Genomic DNA, 24,129 nt, shown 5'->3' with positions numbered 1-24,129 from the left:
AGGTGAGAATTTCTGGGGAGAGCAGGACGTACAGCCAAGATACTGAATCCAGCCTGTTCCAGGACCCCTGCCCTGCCCTGCCCTGTCCCAGGTGAGCACCGAGGGCTCAACCATGCTAGCTGGGGTCAGAGCAGAGTCTAGAAAGTGAGCAGCTGCTGGATGTAGACCCAGGAAGACTAGTGTTCTGGGAGGGGCACAGTAGCACGCAGTGGTTGCAGTGGGTATGTCCACAGGCAGCCTGCTTATGGAGTTTGCCTTGGCTTTTCTTTTCTCTCCTGAGGGATCTGGGGTTTCAACCGTTCAGATAACTGGTTCCATATGCCTTTGACAGCTCACTCACATTTCCAGCCATGACAGATCTCACTTACCTCTGGGAAATTGTGGGGGATGTGTACCTGGCCCTCTCTAGGAGGGACGTCAGCAGAAACACCAATGTCTATCCTCCCAGCCCCCCAAGCATCTTTTGCAGAGAGAAGGAATCGAGGTCACTGGTTTTATTTGAGTCCAGAGGGGAAGGCCTTGGCCGCCCCCCCCCGGGCCCCAGGGCCCAGAAGCTGGAGGAGGGAGGGAGAGTGGCAGCACAGAAGAACAAGGCCTCCCCGCCCTCCAGGCAGCCTGCAGAAAGGAGGGGACAGATCCAGAGGAAGCCCAGCTCCCTTTAGGGGCTGACCAGGAAGGGGAAGGAGGAGCTGGACTAGAGCTCTGCCCTTGTGACTGGTGCCTCCTCTGAGCAGGCCCCCCGGTGGCCTCCACACAGCAATGCCTCCAGGGCCCCTTGACCTTGTTGGTGGGCTTCATAGATCTGGTCTTCTCCAAACTCCCCCAGGTAGTGAAAGCATGTCTTGGAGAGCCTAGGGGAGCCCAGGAGGAGCCTCAGACTCTGCCCGGCCCGCAGTGGGGCAGACCAAGGCTCCATCCCACCCCAGTCCTCCAGTCACGACCTCGTGGGCCACGGCGCCCCCATGATGATCACACTGATGGTCGGCTCCGGCCCCTTCCTAAGTCCTGGGCCCATGAGACGCTTCACCTGGTCCACTTCTCCAACTCCATAGCTGGAGGCAGTGGGAGGAGAGGGAGACAGCATTAGTGGAGCCCATCAGCACATGAAGCTGGGCACACTGGGCATCTGCCGAGTTTCGTGCCCAGATTCTGAGCCTCCTTGCTGAAAAACCAAGGACCAGAAAGGGGAAACTCCGGGCCCAAAGTCACACAGCAACCTTGTCTCCTGGCCACCTTACTCTTCTACTTGCTCCCAGCTCCAGAGCTCAGACTCTGTCCCAGCCAGTCCCCACCCTTGGGCCAGAGCCCTATTGGAGTGTGTGTGGTGTGTGAGTGGGAGAATGAGAAGCCCCACTCATCAGCCTGCCCCTGGAGGAGGGGGGCAGGGGCCAGATTTTCAACTCACCCCTGCCAGGTCTGGGAGCAGCTCTGGTCCAGGACGTCTGTGTATACCGACTCGCTCAGCTTGCCACGGCCCCCGGAGTCCAGGGTGTGAAGCTTGGCCTCTGCCTTTGTCAGATGCTGCCACATCTGGAACAAGGAGGGGTTGAGAACCAGGGCTTCAGAACTGCTCAGCGTGAAAGGAGGGGTGATTGGGCTGGGGGCGGGGACAGAAGCCTGTGTCTCTGAGGAAGAACAAGGCAATGGAGCCTTTTGAACAGGAAGCACCTGTGAGGCAGGCTTCACGGCCCTCCTCCAGGTCCAGAAAGCTGGGACCACGCCAGCTGAGGCAAGATCCGCTGCCTTGGGATGGGAGGTGGGTGGGAAACACTGAGGTGGAGAATTAGGCCTGGGCATTGGGGCCCCTCCCCCAGGTAACACCTGCCCATCAGCACACACTATTTGAAACCACAAGAACAAGGAAAGAAAAAAAACCTCCCAGTCTTCAGTGACACGTGTACTCATAGCCCCCATGTGCGTGCGCGTGCACACAGTCACACAGACACACACAAGTACTCAGGCACGCGTGACAGGTTTGTATGTGAACTCAAGACACACACATGCTCATGGACTCATGGGACTGACAAACATGCACACGTGTACACATACACCAATGCTCCCCAGTCATGCTTTGGGAAGGAGTCCAGACTTAAGGGTGGTTCTAGAAAGGGAGGAGTCCGAGAGGACAAGCTAGTGACTCCCTAGTGTCCCAGAGATCGCCTGCTCTTTGTTGGGCAAACAGATAGGTAAACTGAGGCAGGCCGGTGCCGGTGAGGTGAAGATGGCAATATCATGGAAGGCTGAGTCTAGCTCGATGCCTTGGGGGGGGCGGGGTTTGGGGATCCAAGGCCAGCGGTGGAATCTGAGGTAGATGGAGGGGTCTGGCTTGGGTGGGGGCCTGGGTAGGGGCAGGAGAACTGCTCGCGGGGCGGCGAGGGGGTGGGGGGCTCACCTCGTAGGCCACTGCCCTGCAGGCGTCACAGCGCAGGTGAGCAGGCATGTGTGCTGAGAACTTCTCTTCATCATCCAGCTCAGGGGCGGTGGCTGTGAGCGGGGCCCTGTCCCCAAGGCCCCCTGGGATGGTCCAGGCCCCCAGCAGCAGCAGCAACAGCGGCGACAGCCTCATGGTCTGTGGAGCTGGCTCAGCAAGCAGGGACTGTGGTTGGGGTGCAGGGGTGCAGGTGTGTATGCGCAGTGGGGGTTGCTGCAGAGAGCCTGCCCCAGACCAATGGGAAACCGACACCTCACCCTCCCGTTCTCTCCCTTCCCCCAGGGCCCTGCAGACACCTCTCGCGCACCTCCTCTCGTGGGACCCCGTGGTTCCAGCCAATGAGGCAAGGAGGGGGGCTGGGCCTGGGCGAGGACACATGGGGGCTGATAGCTCTCATGTCCTGGGACCTGAGCACATGGCAGGCACTACGCTGAGCCCCTCAGGGAAGGAGGTGGCTTGTTACTGTCATCTTAAATCTACCCCTGAGGACACAAAGGTTCAGAGAAAAGTGACAAATCCAAGGCCACACAGCTAGAAGGGCTATGCTGAGATTGGAACCAAGCCTGGTTGACTCCAAGGCACACTGGCCACTCAGCCACCAGGAGGAATGAGGCCACAGGCGTGGTTGCCAGCCAAGGCTCCCTCCCTGAGAGGCAAGTTCGCTGAGGCAGGGATGCCACAGTGTATGAAAGACACACATGGTCCCCTCCCCCAGGCCACACCCAGGCATGGAAGGGCACTCTGGGGTGCTAAGGGACCGCAGCAGGAAATCAGACACCTTACACCAGTTGTTCCAGCCATCGTGGCCATGGGGTCAGCAATTTATTGCACACCACGATGCGGTGAGGGGGAGTGGCCCAGGGCCCTCATTGCCATCAGGACCAGCATCTCCAGCCACAGAAAGATGTCCAGGTTATTCTGACTCATAGTTCTCTCAGTCAGCTTCCAGTTCAAGGCAAGGGGGCAGTGACTCCAAGGGATCCAGGCCCCCCGGAGGCCTGGAACTTAAGGAAGGCATTGATCTCCATCCCTGACACTGCTTCTAATGGTAACTGTTCTTCCCCAAACTTATCACATCACATACCAGTCCCACAAGACCCAGCCACTTCACTCAGAACTCTACACAGACCCCCACGCAGAGCACCTCCCACACCATTCATCTCCCTCTGCTCTCCTCAGAAGCTCCTGGAATCTCAAGGCAATTGGAACACAGGCCCTGGGTCCCGTCCCTTCCTATGCTGTGATGAACCTGAAGAGCCAGCCCCTCCCTAGGCATGTTTGCCACACCTGTTACCAGGGCAGTGGAACCAGATGAGGGCTCCTCACAGGGGCATCCCTTCTTTTGCCAGCCCTAACCCACCCTCCACCCCACCCAGAGAGATCAAGAGTCTCCTCTGGGACAACAGCTCAACCATCCTCCGTGCTTTTAAGTCTTTCCTGACGACACACTCATCTGTCCCCCACCCTCGGTGGGAATGGCTGGAACCTCCACTCCTAACCCCAGGACCAGCCAGTTCAGCTCTGAGGGCTTAGACAAGCCAAGTCAGAGGCTGGGGTTGAGGGGACAATGAGGGGCGGTACTCCCAGCTGGAGACTACAGTCACCTCCCCACCTTCCCCACAGCACCCCCACACCAAGTCCCAGGATGACCCTCCATGGCCCCTTCCGTATTACTTCCCTCTCCACCTCCACCACCTGTCCCCGCAGCTCTCTCTCTCAGATGGGCCTGCACTAGCCACTCTCCCCCGCAGCCTCCCAGGCCGAGGCTCAGATCCTCTTGCAAAGAATAACAGATTTGATAGCCAGTGTCTTTCTCTCCTCATCCCATCAGTGCTCACTAGCCTGCTCCACCTCTGCTGGGCCCACCTTCAGGGAGACACAGACAGCTCACTACCTCTGGGGGCAGCCCTGTCCCCTGCAGTTCCCATTTCCTGCTGCCCCCGAGGAACCCCGTCACCCCCTCAGGTCGGCATCTGGGGCCATGTCCTGGGATTTCTCACGCTACCAACTAAAAATTGTCACTTGCCAGCTGCCTCTACAAGGATGAAATCACTAGCCAGTGCAATCGCTGACCTTCAATACACCCTGAAAGGAGTTCTGGGCAGAGATCAGGAATGAGGCCCTCTGTGCTCTGGGAAACACTGGCAGAAAAGGCCTTTAGATAGTCAGATATTTTCAGGAGAAGATTTTATGAGCCCAATTTCTTGCATCTTCTCATAACTAGAAAAGCACTAAAATCATTAATGGACATCTGCTCCTTGTGACTAGCAGCAACCTTCTGCCAAAATGTGTGCTCCATTGCCTGTATCCTCCTTCACCAAACCCACATCTATACTGACTTCCCTCACTTACCTCTTCAGAGCAGTTCCTCAGTGCTGAGAGGCTGTCTCCCAGGCTTATAGTTTTCATTTTGCCCCAAATAAAACCTAACTCACAACTCTCACGTTCTGCATTTTTTTCATCCCACAACACACACACACACAGCCCCCCAACACACCACACTCTGGGAATGCTTGGGAAAGGGGTATACGATTCTGTCGGGGGAGGAAACAGGCAGCCATTTCCTGAGCTCCAGCTCCATCAGCGCTGGGGGTCTCAGATAAGCACTCTGAAGGTAACTTCTGGTCTGAAGACTGCATGAGATGGGTAAAAGAAAGAGGTGATAGAAGGAAAAGAGGGCACAGGACTGGATGCCAGAACTTCCAAGGCCATTAACGGGCCCCAACACCATGGGGATCAGGCCCTGGGGCCTCACACGGGGAACAAGGAGCCCTTGCTCGGCTGGGCGGGACCCAAGCTGGAGGGTGGAGCACAGAGGAGCAGAGGAGGCGCGGGGCTGGGGGTCCCGCTCACTGGCAGGTAGTACATCCCGTCCAGGGGCCCCGCCTCGGAGGCCCAGGGTAGCTGGGGGCCGCTGAAGGCCGGCGGGCCCGGGGATGGTGGCAGTGAGAGGCCAGGGATAGGCCCATAGGCCGGCGGGTAGAGGCCGGGGCCCAGGGCCAGCGGGGTGTAGACGCGGCGGGGTGGCACCGAGGGCGAGGGTGGCAGCAGCACCTCCACGTACTGCCCGCTCTCGGGGTCGAAGAGCAGCCGCAGCCGAGGCTTCCTCGGCGCCTCCACAAAGTAGTAGCGGCCGCTCTCTGGGTCCACCAGGACCTTCCCCGGGTGCGCGGCCCCGGGCGGCCTGCGCGCCCCCTGTGAGGGGCCTTCCGGGGACCGGTCCATGGGAGGCGCCGAGGCGGCGCGGGCCTGGGGCGGGGCCGCTCTGCCAGCGGACGCTTGGGGCTCCCGCGGGAGGGGCGACTGGACCGCAACCGCGGGCTCAGGGGCCATAGGTGGCGTCTCCTGTTTCGATGCTATTCCAGGGCTCGAGCTAGGGTACGCCTGCGGGGAGCTAGGGCGGGGCGGTCTGGGAGGTTGGGTCCCTGCCGGCCCTATCGGCGACTTCTGGGGTGAGGTGCGAGCGCCGCCTAGAGGGCTGGTACGACCCTTGTCGTCGGGGACCAGGCGCTGGGGCTCTGCATCCCTGTTCTTTCCGCCAGGACCGCGCACCACGACTCCCTGGGTTCCCTCCGGCCGGCGGCCTAAGGCCAAGGCACCAGGCAGGCGGATCTCAGTGCGCGCGAAGGGTTTCGCCGTGCTGTTCTCTGCCCTCCGCCGCAGTACCCCGTTGGGCTGCGTAACGTCCCGGGGGACTGTGTCTGTGGTTGGCTCTGGGGTCTCGTAGGGGTGTGACACGACCGGCAGAAAGTCCTTGAGAAAAACGGAAGTGTAGTGAGCTGGGGCGGGGGCCCCCAGCGCCTGAAGCTCTTGTGTCTTGGATGCGCCGCCTTCCTCCCCGCGGGGTTCCGCAGGAGGCGCAGGGAGCCCTGAGCCTGGGGTGCTTGCCGGGAAGCTTGGCGCGTATGTGGTCTTCACCATCTTGCGCACGTCGCGGGGCCGCGGAATGGCCACGCGCGGGCGTCCCGAGGCCGCTTCTCCAGAGCCCAAGGCTTCCGGGCGCGCATCGGCATCCAGGGTGCCCACGAGGCGACTGAGAGGCAGCTGGGGTGCAGCCACCGCTGGCGACAGCTGGCTGCCTGGGAAGGCAAGATCCGGCATCTCCCGCGTGGACGGACTCTGCGCCTCTGTTAGCTCTGGAGTCCCGGGTGCAGATGGCGTGGGTGGCACCAGTTCCTCCTGGGCTACGCCATTCATAGCTTCCCGCGTAGAAACTACCGCTGAGCTCTGCACTGTGGAGTCCCACGTCTCTTGGGGCAATGGGCTCCACGTCCCAGTAGGACGATCTGGAGTCTCCCATGAGGACAAGTTTGGCGGGGACGGGCTCCTACTCCCCTCAACTATATCCCCACCTGCCGGATGCGGAACCTCCCACGAGGAAGGAGCTTCGGGGGATGGGCTTCTTGCACTGGCAACACCCCGATTCCACTGGGAAAGGGTCGGAGGGGAAGGGCTCTTCCCGCTGACAGTTTCCGTGACAGCAGCATCCTGATTTCCCCATGCGGAGGATGCCTCGGGGAGCGACGGGCCACTCACCTTCCGGATAGCCCTATTCCACGGGGACAGGTTCTGGGGCGAGGGGCAGCGAGGACCCCGCACGGTCCCATTTAGGGCTTGCCACAGCGGGGATGGGCTCCTCGGTCTCACGGGCTTACTCGAAACCTCCCGGGGGGCCCTAGACTGGGAAGACGGACTCTGTGCCCTCAGGACGGTTCGATCCGGAGTCTCTTGCGGGAACCGAGTCTTGGGTTCCTGGTGGTGCGCCTCCTGGATCTTCTCCCCAGACTGCAGGAAGATGCTGGAACTAACTGGACCCAGAGGCTCGGTCCCGGGCGCGGGCTTGTCGCGCCGAATTGCGCGCTCACGGAGGCTAGGCCACGGTCGTGGGGCCCTGGCGGGGGCTGAACTATAATGCACACGAGGTGGCCGAGACCTGGCCTCCTTCAGAGCCACTCGAGTACTGCGGGGCGTTTCCGGGGCCGCAGGCTCTGGCGGTACCGTGGGTCCGAAGGTGGCGCTGCTTGGGGCAGGGGTCGCGGGGCTCAGTTTTCTGGCCAGCGCCGTCTGCACGAGGTCCGCGGCAGCCTGCAGGCGGCCCAGAGACTCGTCCAGGGAGCCGGTGCGCAGGAACAGTCGCGGGGGCGGCGCGCTGGCCTCCCGCGGGGGACTCCGGGGCCGGGGACGCAGCTCGATCTGACGTTTGGGCACCGTCCGGGTCCTGGCAGGCGCGGCACGCTCCTCCAGCGCCACCTCCACACACTCGAACTGCGCTGGGGTGGCAGGACTCGGCCCGCGGGGTCGCAGCTGCAGGTAGGTGGCCCAGCGGGAGCCACCGTCGGGGCCCTGGGGCTGCGGTTCGGCAGAGATGGGAGACGCGGAGCCGGGCGGAGAGAGGCTGCGGAAGGCCTGCGTCGTAAGCTGTTGCACCTCGCTATCCTCTGCGTCAGAACGGCTGAACAGGGGCCCGGCGCCGAAGATGACTTCCATCTCCCCCGACGGCAGCATGCGCAGCTGGGGCTGGGGTGGCCGCGGGCCCGAGGCCGGGCCTCGCGGGAAACCCGAGCCGGGCCCGAGCTGCTGGCGGCTATTCTGGGCACTGACGGACAGGCGAGGCTGCGCGCCCTCCCCCAGCACAGGGGCCACCGTGGGCCAATTCGCCCTGCCCTCCGCGTCCGGCCCAACGTCCGGGGGCTCTGGAGAACCCGGAGCCGTGTGGTAGGAGCCTGACGAACTGGAGGAGTCCTGGCGCCGCGCGGGGGCCGTGGGCAGCCGCCCTGGGACCCCGGGCAGGGTTGGTGGGGCGAACGCGGTCAGCATGCTGAGGCCGGACGCCGCGCACTCTCTCCCTCGCGTTCGCCTCTGCTGGTGCCGCGGATGCCAGCACTGTCCCCGCCCCGCCCGCGGGTGCCGTGGGGTCACCGCGCCTTAAAGCGGCCGCGTCCGCTCCCGAGACGTCGGCATAGGCAGCCGGAGAGACCTGGGCCCTGGGTCCTACCCTCCCAGACCCCTTCTCCGGCGCGGCCAGAGAGCCTGGGGTGGCATTCCAGGCTTGAGGGGAGGGCAGGCATCCAACTTGTACGCAGGAGCTAGGCCCAGCTCCACTCATCCATCACAGGTGACGGAACGGAGGCTAAGCAGGGACCTGCCTGAGATCAAGCACTACGGCATGTGGATCAGAGTGTGAGCCAGGAGACCAGACAACTAAGGTCTTGCTAACAATTTCATCTTTATGTCAGCCCCCCGCGTCTTCCCATCACTGCAGTGCACCCCTCCTCCCTGGCCCTCCCATAGTCTGTCGCTAGAGCTCATAAGGGTGCATCCCCCCTCACCTTTGATAGAGGAGCATGGCTTGGAGGGCTTCCCCCGACTCCAAAAGTTGTACTGGGGCCTCAAAAAACTGCTGTCCCTGGCTGGACCCACTGCCCTTAGTGGAAACCTAGGCTGGAGGGGACAGTTCTAGCTTTTCAGGCTTCCAGAACAAGTCCCGGATGCTGATGTGGCATCTCTTAGGAACCTCTGGGGTAGCTGTGGTCCCTTCTCTAAAGCCCCCTCTGAGGCAAGAATAGCTCTGTGCTCCCCCATACACTCACAAGGCCCTCATTCCAGCCCCTGCCACCTTAGGACTTGCCCTGGGGACAAGTGCTGATGGGGAAGCAGCCACCACCTGTCACTCTCCTGGGACAATGACAATGGGCACCACTTGCCCTTAAACTTCTGGCTTCAAGGTCCTGCTATGACTCAGGCCCCAGCTGGCCCTGGAGCAAGAGCACTGGCCCCTCCTACGCATTCATTCTCACACTGAGCCAGGAAAGGCTAGACTTGACAAATCTGACTCAGCCTCCCTTGAGTGGGACCCCTGCCTGGTGTGTCCCCTTTATCACCTACGGCACATTAGTGATGGCTTCTGAGAGGATCCAACCTGTCCATCACATCCAGCCCTGCGTATGCAACTTGAGCACGTCATAGCCCCTTCACACACTGTTACCCCACCTTAAAAAGACATAGCAGAAGAAAAACACACACACACAACACTGCATTGTCCTTTTTCCTTCCTCCATTTGTGCAGACTAAGACTAATAAGCTTCTAAGTTTGGGAGAAGGGTAAGAAGGTGCAAATGTGATTCACAGGTACAGCGTTACTGTTATGTGATGGAAACTGATTTCCCAAATTCACTGTGGTCCTCGAACCCACCATCTTTGAGCTCTCCAGTCGGGGCTTCTCATAGACACATACACAACACATACACAGATAGCCCTTCAAGTTGGGAGAGTTAAATTTACCAGGGCACTGGGGTAACCAGGGTTGTTTATATAGGAAGGAATTTAATACCAAGAGTAAGAAGGGACAGTGCCTACTAGACAACCAAGTAGTCCTTCCCTAGGCTACAACCCCATACCCCCATGGGCCCCCACTACTACCCAAAGGAGGGAGGGAGGGGAGTAGCAGGGGCTGGAGACTCGAGGAGCATCCATTCTGAACACAGCAGTGGCCTGGCAGGTGGTGGTCCAAAAGGCAGGCAGGGAAGAAGGAAAGAGTGTCTTTTGCCTTTCGCCCTACCTCTTCCCTGGGGTCCAGGCCACTGTGAGGCCTGAGGGAGGTACCCACAGGGATAGGAAGGGTCAGGATGGGGACCACCACAGCAGAGAAGGCAGAGGTTGGGCATTACAGCCAGATAACAGGAAGGAGACGCCCATTTTATTTTTCCCTGGAACACTGGCGGCTCCAGGTCTGACGCATCCCCGAGGCTTTCTTATGCTTCTGGTCCAGCACCTGGGCCATGTAGTTCTCCTGCTGCTTCTGGATCCAAAAGTCAGACATGTGATTCCTGCAACGGAGCCGGCTGGGCATGGGCTGGGGACAGCCCAAGGGTAGGGACCAGAGGTCTGGCTCCCCACTTCCATCAACAATCCCCAGCCTGGCCCGGACCCCTCACCTGAAGATCTCTTTCTGCTGGCTGATAACTTGCTGCAACTCCTTAATCTCATTCTCTTTGCCATTAAGTATATCTTCTTGCTTTATAACGTGAGACTCAATTTCTGTGGGGGAGAGAGGCAGGGAGGAGGAGTGGTTCCCATCCCATGAGCTCCTTCCTGAAATAAGGCATTCCCTCAGAGGTCTCTTCAGAACTTGGCTCCCCCAACGCAGAGGTTGTCCAACAGTAGTTGCTAATACCTTCGTAAGAATGAGTTTATTATGGAGTCATGATGGGGTGGGAGTGGAGGGCACAACATCTTGATGAATGTGTCAGTGACTTTACAGCTCTATTCTGGACCAGGTAGCTCACATGAGGGCAGGCAAGGGCCCTTGGAGAGAGATGGTCAGCCCTGCCCAAAAGCAGGAGGATGAATGGCTCCTGCCCTCAACTCCTGCAGCTCTTTACAGATATCACCTCCTTGGTGAGACCCTTCCTAGTCTAAAATCACAACCCTTCCCAATACTTCCTATCCCCTTTTCCTGCTTTATTTTCCTTCTTAGCACTTATATCTCACAGACCATACATTTTGCTCATTTGTCTTTTCCTCTACTAGGATATAAGGTCCACAAGGACAAGGATTTTTTGTTTTATTCACGGCTTTAACCCTAAGGCCTAAAATAGTACCTGGCACGTACTAGATGTACAATACTTTTACTTGTGGAATGAACAGGATGTCCCCTGGGCCTTTAGGTCTTAGAAACATCACCTAGTTCAGTCATTTCAATCCAACCAGACCTACTGAGGACCAGCTGGATGCCCAGCCCTGTGTTAGGGCCTCAGGGGAGAAGACAGGATCCCTATTCCACAGGGCGGGTGGGGAGGACCCAGGGAGACAGTGGTGGCAAAGATTAAGTGCTCATTAGAAGCAAGCGTAAGTTTTGTGTCTTGGGTTAAAATCCAGTAAGGCTGTAGGGATCTCGGGTTGCTTCATTTACATAATGTCCCTCAGGGAGTCCTGGAAAATTCTGATCCTCAAAGGAAGAAAATCCTACTGCTTTTAAAGGCTGGACAAAGATTAACTAGAACATAAGCTCTGAAAATGCAGATATACTGAAGCAGTGAAGGTTTCAAAAGAGAAGATCTGATTAAAAAGTTAAGGCACACGTTACAGAGAGACATGGGTGAAGGAAAAGAATGAAAACATGGGCTCACTGGGCCACAGGACCAGGACTATTGAACCTCCTTCCCCAGGTCATCCAGTGAATCCAAACTGATTGTTTGTGAAGTTCTTATGGGAAAAAAGTAACATAGGGCTTCCCTGGTGGTGCAGTGGTTGCGAGTCTGCCTGCCGGTGCGGGGGACGCGGGTTCGTGCCCCGGCCCGGGACGCAAAAAAAAAGTATCATAAATGTGTTTGATTCTTTTAAAATAAATGAGAGCTAAATTTAGAATAAACAGCACCCAATGAGAGAATGGTTAGAAAAGCCTTTTGAGAATAAGGAACTATGTAAGAGTAAAACTGGAACCATGCAAAGGGAGGTAGGGGGGGTGGGAGACAGGCCAGGGGGTAGCTCAGGTCACCAGATCTCCTCATGTGAGGGCTTATGCCCTACTGGAGGAGTTCAGGACTTTCTTGGGGGAGGCAGCCAGGCTCCTCCCCGTGACTCACACACCTTCCACAAGCAGTCGCAGAGCCCCGAGGCCCTGGCTGATCTCTAGGAAATGTCCTAGAGGAAGGGCCTCTAGCAGCACCAGGAAAGAACCCTAGGTTCCTTTTAGGGAAGTGGGGGGATGTCCAGGGAAAGGGGAAGGACTAGGAGACCAACATCCTTGGGTATGGAGGCACTGACTGCCTGTTGGGCTCCAGGAGGTCCTAACAGGAGCTCTTTTTTTAAATTTATTTATTTTATTTTTGGCTGCATTGGGTCTTCGTCACTGCGCGCGGGCTTTTCTCTAGTTGCGGTGAGCGGGGGCTACTCTTTGTTGCGGTGCGCGGGCTTCTCATTGCGGTGGCTTCTCATTGCGAAGCATGGGCTCTAGGCACGCGGGCTCAGTAGTTGTGGCTTGTGGGCTCTAGAGCGCAGGCTCAGTAGCTGTGGCGCACAGGCTTAGTTGCTCTGCGGCATGTGGGATCTTCCCGGACCAGGACTCGAACCTGTGTCCTCTGCATTGGCAGGCGGATTCTTAACCACTGCACCACCAGGGAAGCCCTAACAGGAGCTCTTGATCAAACAACCATGAGGCTTGTTAGTCCACTTGGCCAGATTAAGATGGCAGCCTGCTGGCATCTTTCCAGTGACAGTACTCACCAGGGGAGAGAGAAGGCTGCATTGGTGGGTAGGGGGTGCCCAAGGCTCCAGGTGGGGGCCCATCAGGAGAGACACTGAACCTCTTTTGGGCTTGAATTCTGGCCTACTCGAAATGAATGCTGCAGTGAATGAAGGAAATGTTGTATATGGAATTCACATCTACTTCTTTTTTTTTTTTTTTTTTGGTGGTACGCGGGCCTCTCACTGTTGTGGCGTCTCCTGTTGTGGAGCACAGGCTCCGGATGCGCAGGCTCAGCGGCCATGGCTCACGGGCCCAGCCCCTCCACGGCATGTGGGATCTTCCCAGACCGGGGCATGAACCTGTGTCGCCTGCATCGGCAGGCGGACTCTCAACCACTGCACCACCAGGGAAGCCCCACATCTACTTCTTAAACTAGGTAAGGGGAGTTTAGCATTCTGGGAAAATGAAAGGGGGTCCTAAGGTCTCAGGACACTGGGTAGCTCACTGAAAGTGCCCCACAACTCAGAGCACCAACTGAGTCAACAGGTGGCCACAGGCATCTGCATAGAGCAGAGTTGAAACCTAATATTTTCCTTGGCCCATACAATATTTTAAAAATTTCTAAATCAGTTGCCAACCCTAAAAAGTCAGAAAAGCTTCCATTAAAATGTGGTCTCCAGTTTCTTTTTTAAAGATCTGACAGTACTGGGCCCCTATTCCTACGGCAGAGGTTCTAGGCCCTTGAGAGGGGGCATGGTTCTCCACATTACCACAGTCCCCACTCCTCCTAGTGGGTCCCCAACACTGAAACTAAGGGTCAGATTCCACACAGCACTGTGATTGCCCCGTTGTTCCTCTGGTAACAGAGTTATAAGTCAAGTACACTATTTCTAATAGTCACCAAAAGTGGGAAAACAAAAAGGTAGGCTAAGAAGGTCATATGTTTCAAGAAAAATGGGAGCGAGCCCATTCCTTTATGGCCATGAAGAATACTGTACACCAACTACTTCCCTCATTTCCGTGGCCTGCCTGGTCCCTGAAGGCCTTTGCGAAGGTGTGGCCCACCTGGGCTTGCCTTTATCCTCAGCCAGGGGCAGAAGTTGGGGTGAAACCCTGCTCTGAACACCGGCACTGGGCTGTGAGGGAAGAGCCCACGTACGTAAGCATGGGAGGGAGCGTGGGCCTCCCGCCTACCATTGCACTTGGTGATTAGCTGGTCCTTCTTGCTGGACTCCTGCGGGGCTCTGCTCTTGACACTGGAGAGCCTGAGTGGAGAAGATAAGAAAGGGTGGGAAGGCTGATGGGCAGATGGGACCCCCAACCATTCCCCCACTACCAAGGCCCACTCACGCCTTTTCAAAGGCCAGCTTCTCTTTCTCCAGCTGTTTAGACAGCACCTCTACATCTCCGAGGGCAAACTGCAACTTCTCCTCTTCCTTGGCCAGGAGAACCTTGGTCTTGGCATGGGCAGCTTTCTCTTCCTGCAGGGGCAGCAGCAGTGACCTCATTATCCCAAGCCACTTTGGGTCTCCTAGGCTCCCTTAACCAGCCCCCTTTCTCAGAATGGCACATAGAATCCAGGGTACAGGAAGATTCTGTCCTTACTATTGGGGCTGGAGGCTCTCAGAGGCTAATACTCAATGACTCTACCCAATCACAGGGATCCTGGGAAATGGGGGAAGCTTAGAAGCTGACAGAGGCCATCACTTACCACCAGCTTTTTCTCCACTGCCTGGAACTCTTCTTTACTGACAAAATTTTCATCCTGGAGAACCATCTGCAACAGAGGCTGGCTCAGGGAGGGGCTGGGGTGGTAGGGGTTTCTCTCGGGACCAGGACTGAGAATAGATAATGGGATGCCCAGGGCACCTAGGGTGACACTGGGGCCCAGGAAAGGGAGAGTTCATTCCACAAGATTCACTGATGCTCAGCTCTATGTCCTGCCCTCAAGTAGCACGAAGTCTCATGGAGAAGACAGTCCATGGCCACCACTTCTAACATGATGTGTGCTATGATGGAGGTTCCCAGAGGAGGCCCCTGACCTGGCCTGGGGAAGGGTCAGAACAGCTTGAAGGGAAGAGGATGTCAACCTGATATCTGACTGCTAAATAGGGGTGGGCCAGAAGAAGAGGATGGAAAAGAAAAGTGTTCCAGACGGTGAGAACACACATGCAAAGGCCAGCTGCCAACAGAAAGACCTGGGTACCTAAAGGTATGCAGGTAATTCAGTGTCCAGAGCTGCATACTACCGTTAAAGAAATAGATGTGAAGTCAGTTTTATGTGTCCCCACCTTCTTACCCAGATAAAAAACAAAACAGAAAAACCATGAACTCCAGTTGGCCAGCGTTTTACCATGCCTGTCCATGTGATCTGTGGCTCCAATGCTTTGCACACATGAACGGGGGTTTGACCAAAAAAGCAAAAGCAAAGGGACATAAAGGGATTGGAAGCCTTTAAGTCAACATGTGAAGAGCCAATTCTGTGCTTACTGCACTCATCATGGGGAGGGGATTCCATAATAGGAAGGATGTTATAGTTACTCTGCACACAAGGGCCTTGGCAAGTCAGTGAAGTCATCTTCAATTAGAAATGAGGAAATTGGGAATTCCCTGGCGGTCCAGTGGTTAGGACTCCAGCTTTCACTGCGAGAGGCCGGGGTTGGATCACTGGTCAGGGAACTAAGATCCCGCAAGCCATGTGGCGAGGCCAAAAAAAAAAAAAAAAAGAAATGGGGAAACTAAAGCTCAGCGAATAGATGGGCATATCTATCAGGCCCTGCACAACCAGTCAAAGAGAGTAGGAAACAACTTGGCGTTGACTAAAATTCCCCGGTAAATATTCACGAGACACTGCCCCCTTTTGGCTCCACCTCTACCAGCCGGAACACATCTGGGCCCCGCCTCCTCGTGATGACGCCATTGGCAATGTGCTCTCGGCCCGCCCCTGGCATCGGGACAGCGTCTGGCCCCGCCCCCACCACTTAGGCGTCCAGTCCGGCATCCCCCAGCTCTTCTGGTTGCGTACCACGTTCCTCAGCTGGTGGATCAGTTCCTCCTGAGCCTCAATCACGTCCCGCAGTTGATCGAAGGCGAGACACACTGATCCTGAACCCCCCTGCGACCACCCGACGGGCGTCCCCATCTTTCGCCCCCACCAGCTCGTTGGAAATGGCTGCCGCGGCTTGCCTCCCCGCTGACGCCTACCAATGAAAATGAGACGCCACAAAGCACCCTGGCAACCAGGGGCGGGGACTTCCTTTGTTAGCAGGGATGGGGCCCGCCTCTTAAAGGAGCCGCTCTCTTAGAGGAGCCGCCTGGGTAAGAGAACCTCCAACACCGTTAGTAATTTAAGTTTATAGGGAATTTGCACATCTATTATATGATATGTTTCTCACGCAGTCCTGAGGAGCGGGCAGGCAACACTCAGACACCAGCCCTCACCCTTCTCCCAGGGCCCAAGACCCTGAAGCAAGGGTCAGCTGAGACAACCCCTGCATATTTAGCTTCACATGTCTCTTTATTCCACTCTAATCTCTAAATTTCCCCCATAGTATGAGACTCCAGCCTCCTGTGATCTTTATTCCTCCTAGGAACACACTTAGTACTTAGGGGGCCTGAGCCTAAGCAATGAAGGGAAGCTCAAGAATAGAAAAGGAGAGTGGCTTCACCCAAGATAAGAGTCCTCACATTCTGGTACCAGGCTCTGGACAGCCTGAAGAGCCTGAAGATATTAGAACTGAAGTCAGGCATGAAGGAGACTTGTAAAATGGAGGCAGGGAAGGATAAGGTAATCACACATCCCCACCAATCCTCATTCAGGGCTTTTTTTTTTTTTTTTCCTGTACGCGGGCCTCTCACTGCTGCGGCCTCTTCCGTTGCGGAGCACAGGCTCCGGACGCGCAGACTCCGCGGCCATGGCCCACGGGCCCACGGGCCCAGCCGCTCCGCGGCATGTGGGATCCTTCTGGACCGGGGCACGAACCCGGGTCCCCTGCATCGGCAGGCGGACTCTCAACCGCTGCGCCACCAGGGAAGCCCTGAGGGCTTGTTTTGAAACCCAAATAAGATTACGCTCAGGCTATTAGATATTAGCTATTACCAGAGCTAATATTTATCGAGTATTCACTATTTCATGACACCATTATGCCTTATTAGTGTTATTTCATGTGATCCTCACAATAACCTTGTGAAGTAGGTTCTAATGTCCACATTTTACAGATGAGAAAATGCAGGTTCTATGAGAATGAATAACCCAATAAGCCAAGGTCACCCAAGCTAGTGAGCCTTGGAACAGGGTTTTGACAGAGGCAGTCTGATTCCAGAGTCCATGTTCTTAACCGTGATGCTGTGATGCATTTTGGTTGAACATAATGGATTCTGAAGTTATGGAATTTGAAACCCCCAAGTAGGAAATGACTGTAATAAGAAGGAGTTTGGAAAAAATGTTGTCGATGACCACAAAGGGAAGTTGAAATTTCAGGTAAGCCACTTAGGCTGCTCTCCTTAGCTGCTTAGGTGCCTCTTTTTGGCTGGATGTTATGACCTAACAAACATGGCCATTCCTGTGGCTCTCCCAGTGGTAGCCCTTGTTTTATCTTTCCTTTTTTATTGTGTCTGTTCTCATGTCCTTGAGGGCAAGGCCACCTCTGTTGATCAGTTTTTAAGGGCCTAGAGCTGTAGAGTCCAACAGAATTTCTCTGATGGAAATGTTCTGCACCGTCCAGTACCAGCAGCCAGTAGCCTCACGTGGCTCAGCAGTACTTGAAATGTAGCTCAGGTGACTGAGGAATTGCTTTTTAAATTTTTTAAAATTCCAATTAAAATTTAAATTTAAATAGCCAGGGACTTCCCTGGTGGTGCAAAGGTTAAGAATCCACCTGCCAATGCAGGGGACACGGGTTCGAACACTGGTCCGGGAAGATCCCACATGCACGGAGCAACTAAGCCCGTGCACCACAACTACTGAGCCTGGGCTCTAGAGCCCGTGAGCCACAATGGCTTACGTGCTGCAACTACTGAAGCCTGTGTGCCTAGAGCCCATGCTCCTCAAGGAAGAGTAGCCCCCGCTCACTGCAACTAGAGAAAGCCCAGGCACACCAATAAAGACCAAATGCAGTCAAAAGTAAATAAATAAATAAATAATAAATAAATTTAAATAGTCATATTTGGCTAGTGGCTACTGTATTGGATATCATGGGACTCTAGGGTGCTCTGTGGTTTATGTGCCTCAGGGCAGAGACCTCTAGGAACTTTGTCTTTCAAATGTGAATGCTCCTTTGAATTACCCTGGACAAAGCTGCACATTGCTCTGGGGCAGCGATCACTGAATCTCCCCATGGACTCTGTCCCCTCTCTAGGGTCTTTTAGGAGGTGCTGCTTGATGTTCCCTTGCCACTCAACATTCACCTCCGCCAGCTGCCCTCCACATTTAGGGCAAAACCCTAAAAGGCTCCAGCAGCCAGTTCCTGAGGATGGGAAGTTATGAGCAAAGAGAGAACCCTGGATCCAGGTCCGCACCCTGCATACTAGCATGGACATGAGGGACGGTCACCCTGGTTGGGGATTGCCACGGACTCCCACTCTATGTCAACAAAAACTACAGGTTCTTAGCCAGCTGGGGCTCAGCAAAGCTCAGAATAACGTGACATCACAGATAGCTTTGTGATCCTGCCCTGGGAAGTGCTGCCTTTCTGCACAGGCTTGTCATACTGGTTGATGTTCTGGTTATCTACTGCTGTATTAACAAATCACCCAAAATTTACAGCTTAAGAAAATCACCTTGCTCAGGAATCTTCACTTTGGGCAGGGTTCAATAGTGAAAGCTTATTTCTGCTCTATGCCTGGGATGGTTAGTGGGGTGGGGGGTGAGGGTATGAGAAGTTCCACTTCCAGGACGGCTCACTCGCATAACTGGCAAGTTGGTGCTGTCAGCTGGGAGCTCATCTAAGACTCAGGACCAAGGTTCTTGGTTCCTCACCATGCGCCACTTGGGCTTTCTCATAGCATGGTGATTGGGTTTAAAAGAAAGCATCCAAAGTGATGAAACAGAGGGAATACCCTAGTGGTCCAGTGGTTAGGACTCTGTGCTTCCGCTGCCGGGGGCCCTGGCTCCAAAAACAAAAACAAAAACAAAACACAAAGTGATGAAATGAGAGATGCCAGTTTTCTTAAGGCCTGGGCCTAAAAACTGGCATAGTGTCATTTCTGCCCAACCCTATTCGTCAAGGAACCACAGAGTCCGTATTCAAGCAGTGGGGACATGTCCTACCTTTTTTTTTTTTTTTCTTTGCGGCACATGGGCCTCTCACCTCCGTGGCCTCTCCCCACGCGGAGCACAGGCTCCGGACCCGCAGGCCCAGCAGCCATGGCCCATGGACCCAGCCGCTCTGCGGCACGCAGGATCCTCCCGGACCGGGGCACGAACCTGCGTCCCCTGCACCGGCAGGCGGACTCCCAACCACTGCGCCACCAGGGAAGCCCCATCCTACCTTTTGATAGGAGTAGTTTCAAAGAATTTGAGCTGTACTTCCAGAGGAAGTCCTGACAGGTGACATGTCATTTCCTTCAAGGTTCAGTTCAGATAATACCAGACTGGAACTTAGTCTAATGGGGGAGACAGATAATAATCAAATAAACACCCAAATAAATCCCAGTTTAAGTCACTATTCAAGTAAATAGCATTATAGCTATGAGAGGTACAAGAAAGAGAGGAATGAGAATAATTTAAAAGGAGATTTAGCCCAGCCTGGGGTGTCAGGTGTGAGGAAGAGATGTTTGAGCTGAATGAAACCTATTAAGGTAACCAGGAGGCACTTTGCAAAGGGGGCAGGGGCAAGTGAATGGGAAAGGCTTCCAGAAAGAGTGAATAGTATATACAAAGTCCCTCGGGCAAAAGGGTTGGCATAGTGTAGTAACTAAAAGGCTAGTATGGCAGAAAAGAAAAAGATGTACAGGACAAGCAGGGGTAGCGGCCAGAAACTTGGTAGAGCCTTGTTAAGTATTAGGCCATACTGAAGACTTTGCTGATTTTTATTACAGGGGCAAAAGAAAGGTACTGAAGTATTTTAAACAAGAGGGTGATATGCTATAATTTATGCTTTGAAAAGATCTCTCTGGTTGCAGCAAGGTGTACAGATTGGAGATGGCCCTAAGTAAATGCACAGACTACTTAGGCAGCTACTGCAGTGGTTTCTGGTCAGAGAAAGTGGATGGTATTTGGGAGTCAGATGGTATCAGAGGAGATGAAGAGAGAAGATGGATTTAGGATGTTCTGGAGGTAGAATTTATAGGACTTAATGATGGAGGGGATATGGGAAAAAGGGAGTCGAGGTGTTTGGTTATCTACTGCTGCAGACTACCACAAAATGTAATGGCTTAAAACAGTAGCCAGGGGACTTCCCTGGTGGTCCAGTGGTTAAGACTCTGTGCTTCCAATGCAGGGGCCGCAGGTTCAATCCCTGGTCGGGGAACTAAGATCCCACATACCACTCGGCGTGGCCAAAAAAAAAAAAAAGAAACAAACATGAGCCAGTGTATTATTTGCTCATGGTTCTGCAGTTTGAACCAGGCTTGGCAGGGCAGCTCATTTCTGCTGTGATCATCAGCGTGGGTGGCAACCAGTTTGGCTCAGATTGTGTCTGGGTTCAGTTCTTGCTGCCAGCTCAGTTGTTTGGTTCTCCTCTGCATGGCTTCTCCATGTGGTTAGCTTGGTGGTCTCAGGGTGGTGGGACTTAAATGGAAGCTGGTTTCCCCTAAGTGCAAAAATGCAAGCTGCTGGTTTTGCCACATTCTATTGATTAAAGATCAAGGCCAGCCCGGGTCAGAAAGGGGACTACACAAGGTCATGAATATTAGGTGTGGTCCACTGGAGGACACCAAATTAAGTCTACCACACAAGTCGCCTGGGTTTCTGACTTCATATTTGGATGGATGGTGGTGCTATTTGTGGAAATGGGAGCACTCCAATGGTGTTGCTTCTATCCCCATTTAAAAAAAAATCACTGCACTCTGTATGAAGGATGATTACATTTCAAATCTTTTCCTCAGAATTGCTTTCACTGATCCTCCATCCTGGATTAAATCCCATTGTTATAGATTCCCAAGCTTCCTTTGGTCTCCCCTTTGACATTCATCCCACTGGGGAGCATTGTCTAATTGGCTCCCCCATTAGATGTGAACTCCAGGAGCCATGGTACTGGGTCTCACTTGTATCCTGACCCCCATCCCAAAAGTTCAGCCCACCTGGTACATAGTAAGTTCTCCATCTTTGCTGAATTGAATATCACCTTAATATTTCTTCACATGAAATGTATTATTATTACATTAACAATGTCCTGTATTCCTAAACCAAGACTACCCTAACTGAGGACCGTTAGGAACAAAGCCAGCAAGGAACTGGGATAACACCTGATGTTCAGATGCTAAGTAGATTTGATGTGTACATTGGCTGTAATATGCTGCAGCTGCTGACATCTGATGGAAAACAAATATTGAATTGGTGATGCCACCAGTGCTATCTATTATGCTAAACACCAATAATTCCATTGATGTATGAGGGAACACTGGAGCAGAGGTCAACAGCCTGTCTAGTCCTAAGTGGCTCCAAGGAGTCAGGCAATATGCAGTACCTACGGGTGCCATGGGCAAAGGTAAAAGAACAAAGGAAAAATATAAAGCCATTCTTTTTATATAAAACCATTTAATTTATTTCTGTTAAAATACACTCAATCCAGATGTAATGGATCAGGTGACCAGATTTTTCAGGATTCTTACTCCACCAAGAGCTGATTCCATCTGTGTCAAACCTGGCTCTGGTCACAGAACATTCACATCTTTAATTCCAAATACTGAATGTGATGCAAAAGATGTAATCAATATGTAACACACAGGTATATAGTTACTTGGTGGTCACTGCACGAGGTTATCAACAATGCAGGCTCAAAAAATAAGATGTATAATAAGTTGGTCCTTTCCAAAAATAAATATATTAGGACACTAAGCTTATACCTTAAAGGAATCCAAAATAAATACTAATTAAGCGCTAGCTCCTGTGAGGAACAGTGCATGCAGACAATGAACCCGCGTGTGTGGCTATTCGTAACAGAAAGCTCTGGAATCCCAACAGTGCCTCCTCACAAAGCCAGTCCTGAGTGTGAGGATGTAAATGAGAGTAACACATAGCTTGGCTAGGCTGCTGGATTCCACGTTCCAGTGGGGTTTGGAGTTCGGCGTAATTTCTAATAGTTTCCAACAGAAAGAACAGCAATGGCATTTTCTTGCTGGTCACTTCTCCTAAGCTGTGAGGCCTGGAGCTGATCAAGGAAGTTCAGAAGTCTTCTAGTTTGAGCAGATGAACCCCAGGGTTGCTAATCTGGGGACACGGATTCCTTTAAACTGCATGGCCCCTTGTGATGAGAAGGGTTTTCATCCCACCTTCCTCACTGTTGATCATTTAGTGCAGAGGGCACTTCCATTCTTACGAGAGCTTCGCTTTCTGCTCGAGCCTCAAGCCCTATTTCTTAGCCCCACTCCCATCACGCATCTCCAGTCTGCATTTGTGCTCACAGAAATAGTCTAGAGTTGCATGCCAAGTTCTGAGAGCAAGAATACGCCATGCCTAGAGAGTTTATATATAATAAAAACTTTCCAAATGATGTAGGCAAGAGGAAAATGCTTATTTTACCACCATGCAGACAACCCACCTAAAATGCAACCCAGGAAATTATAGTTTAACAATATTCTGGACAGTACCAAATAGATTAAACTATCCTTCAACCCAAAGCAAATACCATTCCCTTCAGGAAAACCAGATGTGAGTGTTGCAGTCTATTAGGTAATAAATAAAACAGTACCATCAGTGCTATAAAAACAGACAACAGACCTGACATTTAATGAAGTGAGTTAGTATTGCCTCTATTTAGTATCATCACAGATAACTCATCTCTGCCATGAAATCCAGGTGTGACTACACTATTCACGGGCATCTAGAGCAGAGTCTTGTACCTTGTCAAGTCAGTTTAATTATGGCCCATTTTCTAGCAGAGATTGGGGTTGGGGACAGGGGAGCTTTGATTTTTGTGTGTACAGGAAAACAACTTTCTATAGCTCATTTGGCCCACAGGCACATTTTACCATGTAAATTCCTTTAGTCACTCAGAGGGGATCAAGGAAGCCCCCCAAAACCCAGGAGGATAGACTTCATTGGGTGACAAAATCTGACTATCTCTGGAGCTGCTCTCCCTCCCTGCAGCTGAGCAGGTGCCCCTACCAGCCACCAAAATCCCACTCTTTACCTCTGGACTCATCTCCTGACCCTGTGGGATGCCCACACGTGGGACAATACTAGATACATCTGCCTAAATCACGGCTATGCATCTGAAAGGAGAAACTCTACTTTGGAAACAAGTTTTAACAGACTCTCCTTCCAACAGGAACTTTTCTTCCATCTTGAAGAAAACATGGAGTGTAGACTACATTTACCTACTGATCCTTCCAGGTTCAGATTCATGATATAATCTGGGCAGCTCAATTCTGGTAGCTCACCTCCACAGGAAGGCCCAGAACCACACAGTCCAGGCAACAACTTCCGTCCTCCTTGTCACCAGTGGGAAGAGCTGCCTGCTTTTGTTTTGTATACAGAAGTGGTGTAGAGAGGTGTCCTGAGTGGATATAGCACTGCCATAGAAAGGATACAGGATCCCAGGGTGGGGGGAGGGGCATCCTTGGGAAAGATTCTGCTTTAACCAATATGGCTAGAATTACCTGAGCAATGGGGATGATCACACACTTCCTACTTGATAGTCGGCCTACCATCTAGCTCTGTCACAACAAGTTGTGTGACCCAGTTCAACCATGCATCCTCTCTGGGCCAATGTTCTCATTCCATACCAGGCACTCAACAAATGTTGACTACATGAAAAAGCATCTCCTATCACAAACTACAGGGCACTGGGTTAAACAAAGTGACTGCTGGGGCCAACGCCAGACCCCCATAGCCTCAGACTGAGGGTCTTTCCCCTCTATCTCTAGGCTTGAGCAAACAGCCCAGCTGGCTGGCAGTGCCTCCTCTTAGATCTGACCACTGTACCTCTGTGGGGTGTAGGGACTCAGCTCAAGTGTGATGCTGCAAGGGGAAATGTCAAAAAGAACATTCTCTGGGTTCTGTGATGGACTAGGGAACCTGCACTGAGCAGCTGAGACTTAGTCTTGCATTTTACCTTCACCCCTGGCCCCTGCTTCCATGTCCATTGAACTGTTTCACTCAATAACTTAATTTCTGGGCTCTCTACAAGAGCGAGGGTTAAGGAAGTAAAAGAAACTCAAATTAGGCAGTTTGCTAATGCTAGTAACTCTGAACAGAGATTAGACAAATAGAAAACTGTGGACTAAAACAGTTTACATTTCTCCACATTTCCCTTAGAAAATGGAAAGTTGAGTTGTTCCAACAGCTGAATCTGGTGGGGAGACGATGACTCTAATGACAGGAGAGGTATAATTCTCAGTGCACATTGTA

The 24,129-nt window shown here is 53.5% G+C and overlaps 3 protein-coding genes across 3 annotated transcripts; all 3 read right to left on the bottom strand.

The window, feature by feature from the left end:
- Positions 1 to 570: 570 nt before the first annotated feature.
- MZB1 (marginal zone B and B1 cell specific protein) lies at positions 571 to 2,566 on the bottom strand (the record flags this gene model as incomplete). The annotated part of the gene is made up of 4 exons (XM_082835962.1): positions 571 to 851; positions 942 to 1,052; positions 1,406 to 1,530; positions 2,393 to 2,566. The coding sequence occupies 4 exons, from the start codon at positions 2,564 to 2,566 to the stop codon at positions 695 to 697; spliced, it is 567 nt and encodes a 188-aa protein (XP_082692088.1). The 3' UTR covers positions 571 to 694.
- A 2,616-nt stretch (positions 2,567 to 5,182) lies between these two features.
- Positions 5,183 to 8,248, bottom strand: PROB1 (proline rich basic protein 1; the record flags this gene model as incomplete). The annotated part of the gene is made up of 1 exon (XM_082835826.1): positions 5,183 to 8,248. The coding sequence occupies one exon, from the start codon at positions 8,246 to 8,248 to the stop codon at positions 5,183 to 5,185; it is 3,066 nt and encodes a 1,021-aa protein (XP_082691952.1).
- A 1,879-nt stretch (positions 8,249 to 10,127) lies between these two features.
- Positions 10,128 to 15,759, bottom strand: SPATA24 (spermatogenesis associated 24; the record flags this gene model as incomplete). Its single annotated transcript, XM_082835645.1, has 6 exons — positions 10,128 to 10,257; positions 10,366 to 10,468; positions 13,812 to 13,882; positions 13,968 to 14,098; positions 14,329 to 14,394; positions 15,643 to 15,759. 6 exons carry the CDS (start codon positions 15,757 to 15,759, stop codon positions 10,128 to 10,130), a joined length of 618 nt encoding a protein of 205 aa, XP_082691771.1.
- Positions 15,760 to 24,129: the final 8,370 nt, after the last annotated feature.

Source organism: Leucopleurus acutus (assembly GCF_964270905.1).
Source record: "Leucopleurus acutus genome assembly, chromosome: 3".
Taxonomy (NCBI): domain Eukaryota; kingdom Metazoa; phylum Chordata; class Mammalia; order Artiodactyla; family Delphinidae; genus Leucopleurus; species Leucopleurus acutus.
The sequence above is the reverse complement of the archived record's forward strand: the minus strand, read 5'-3'. Positions and strand labels throughout refer to the sequence as shown.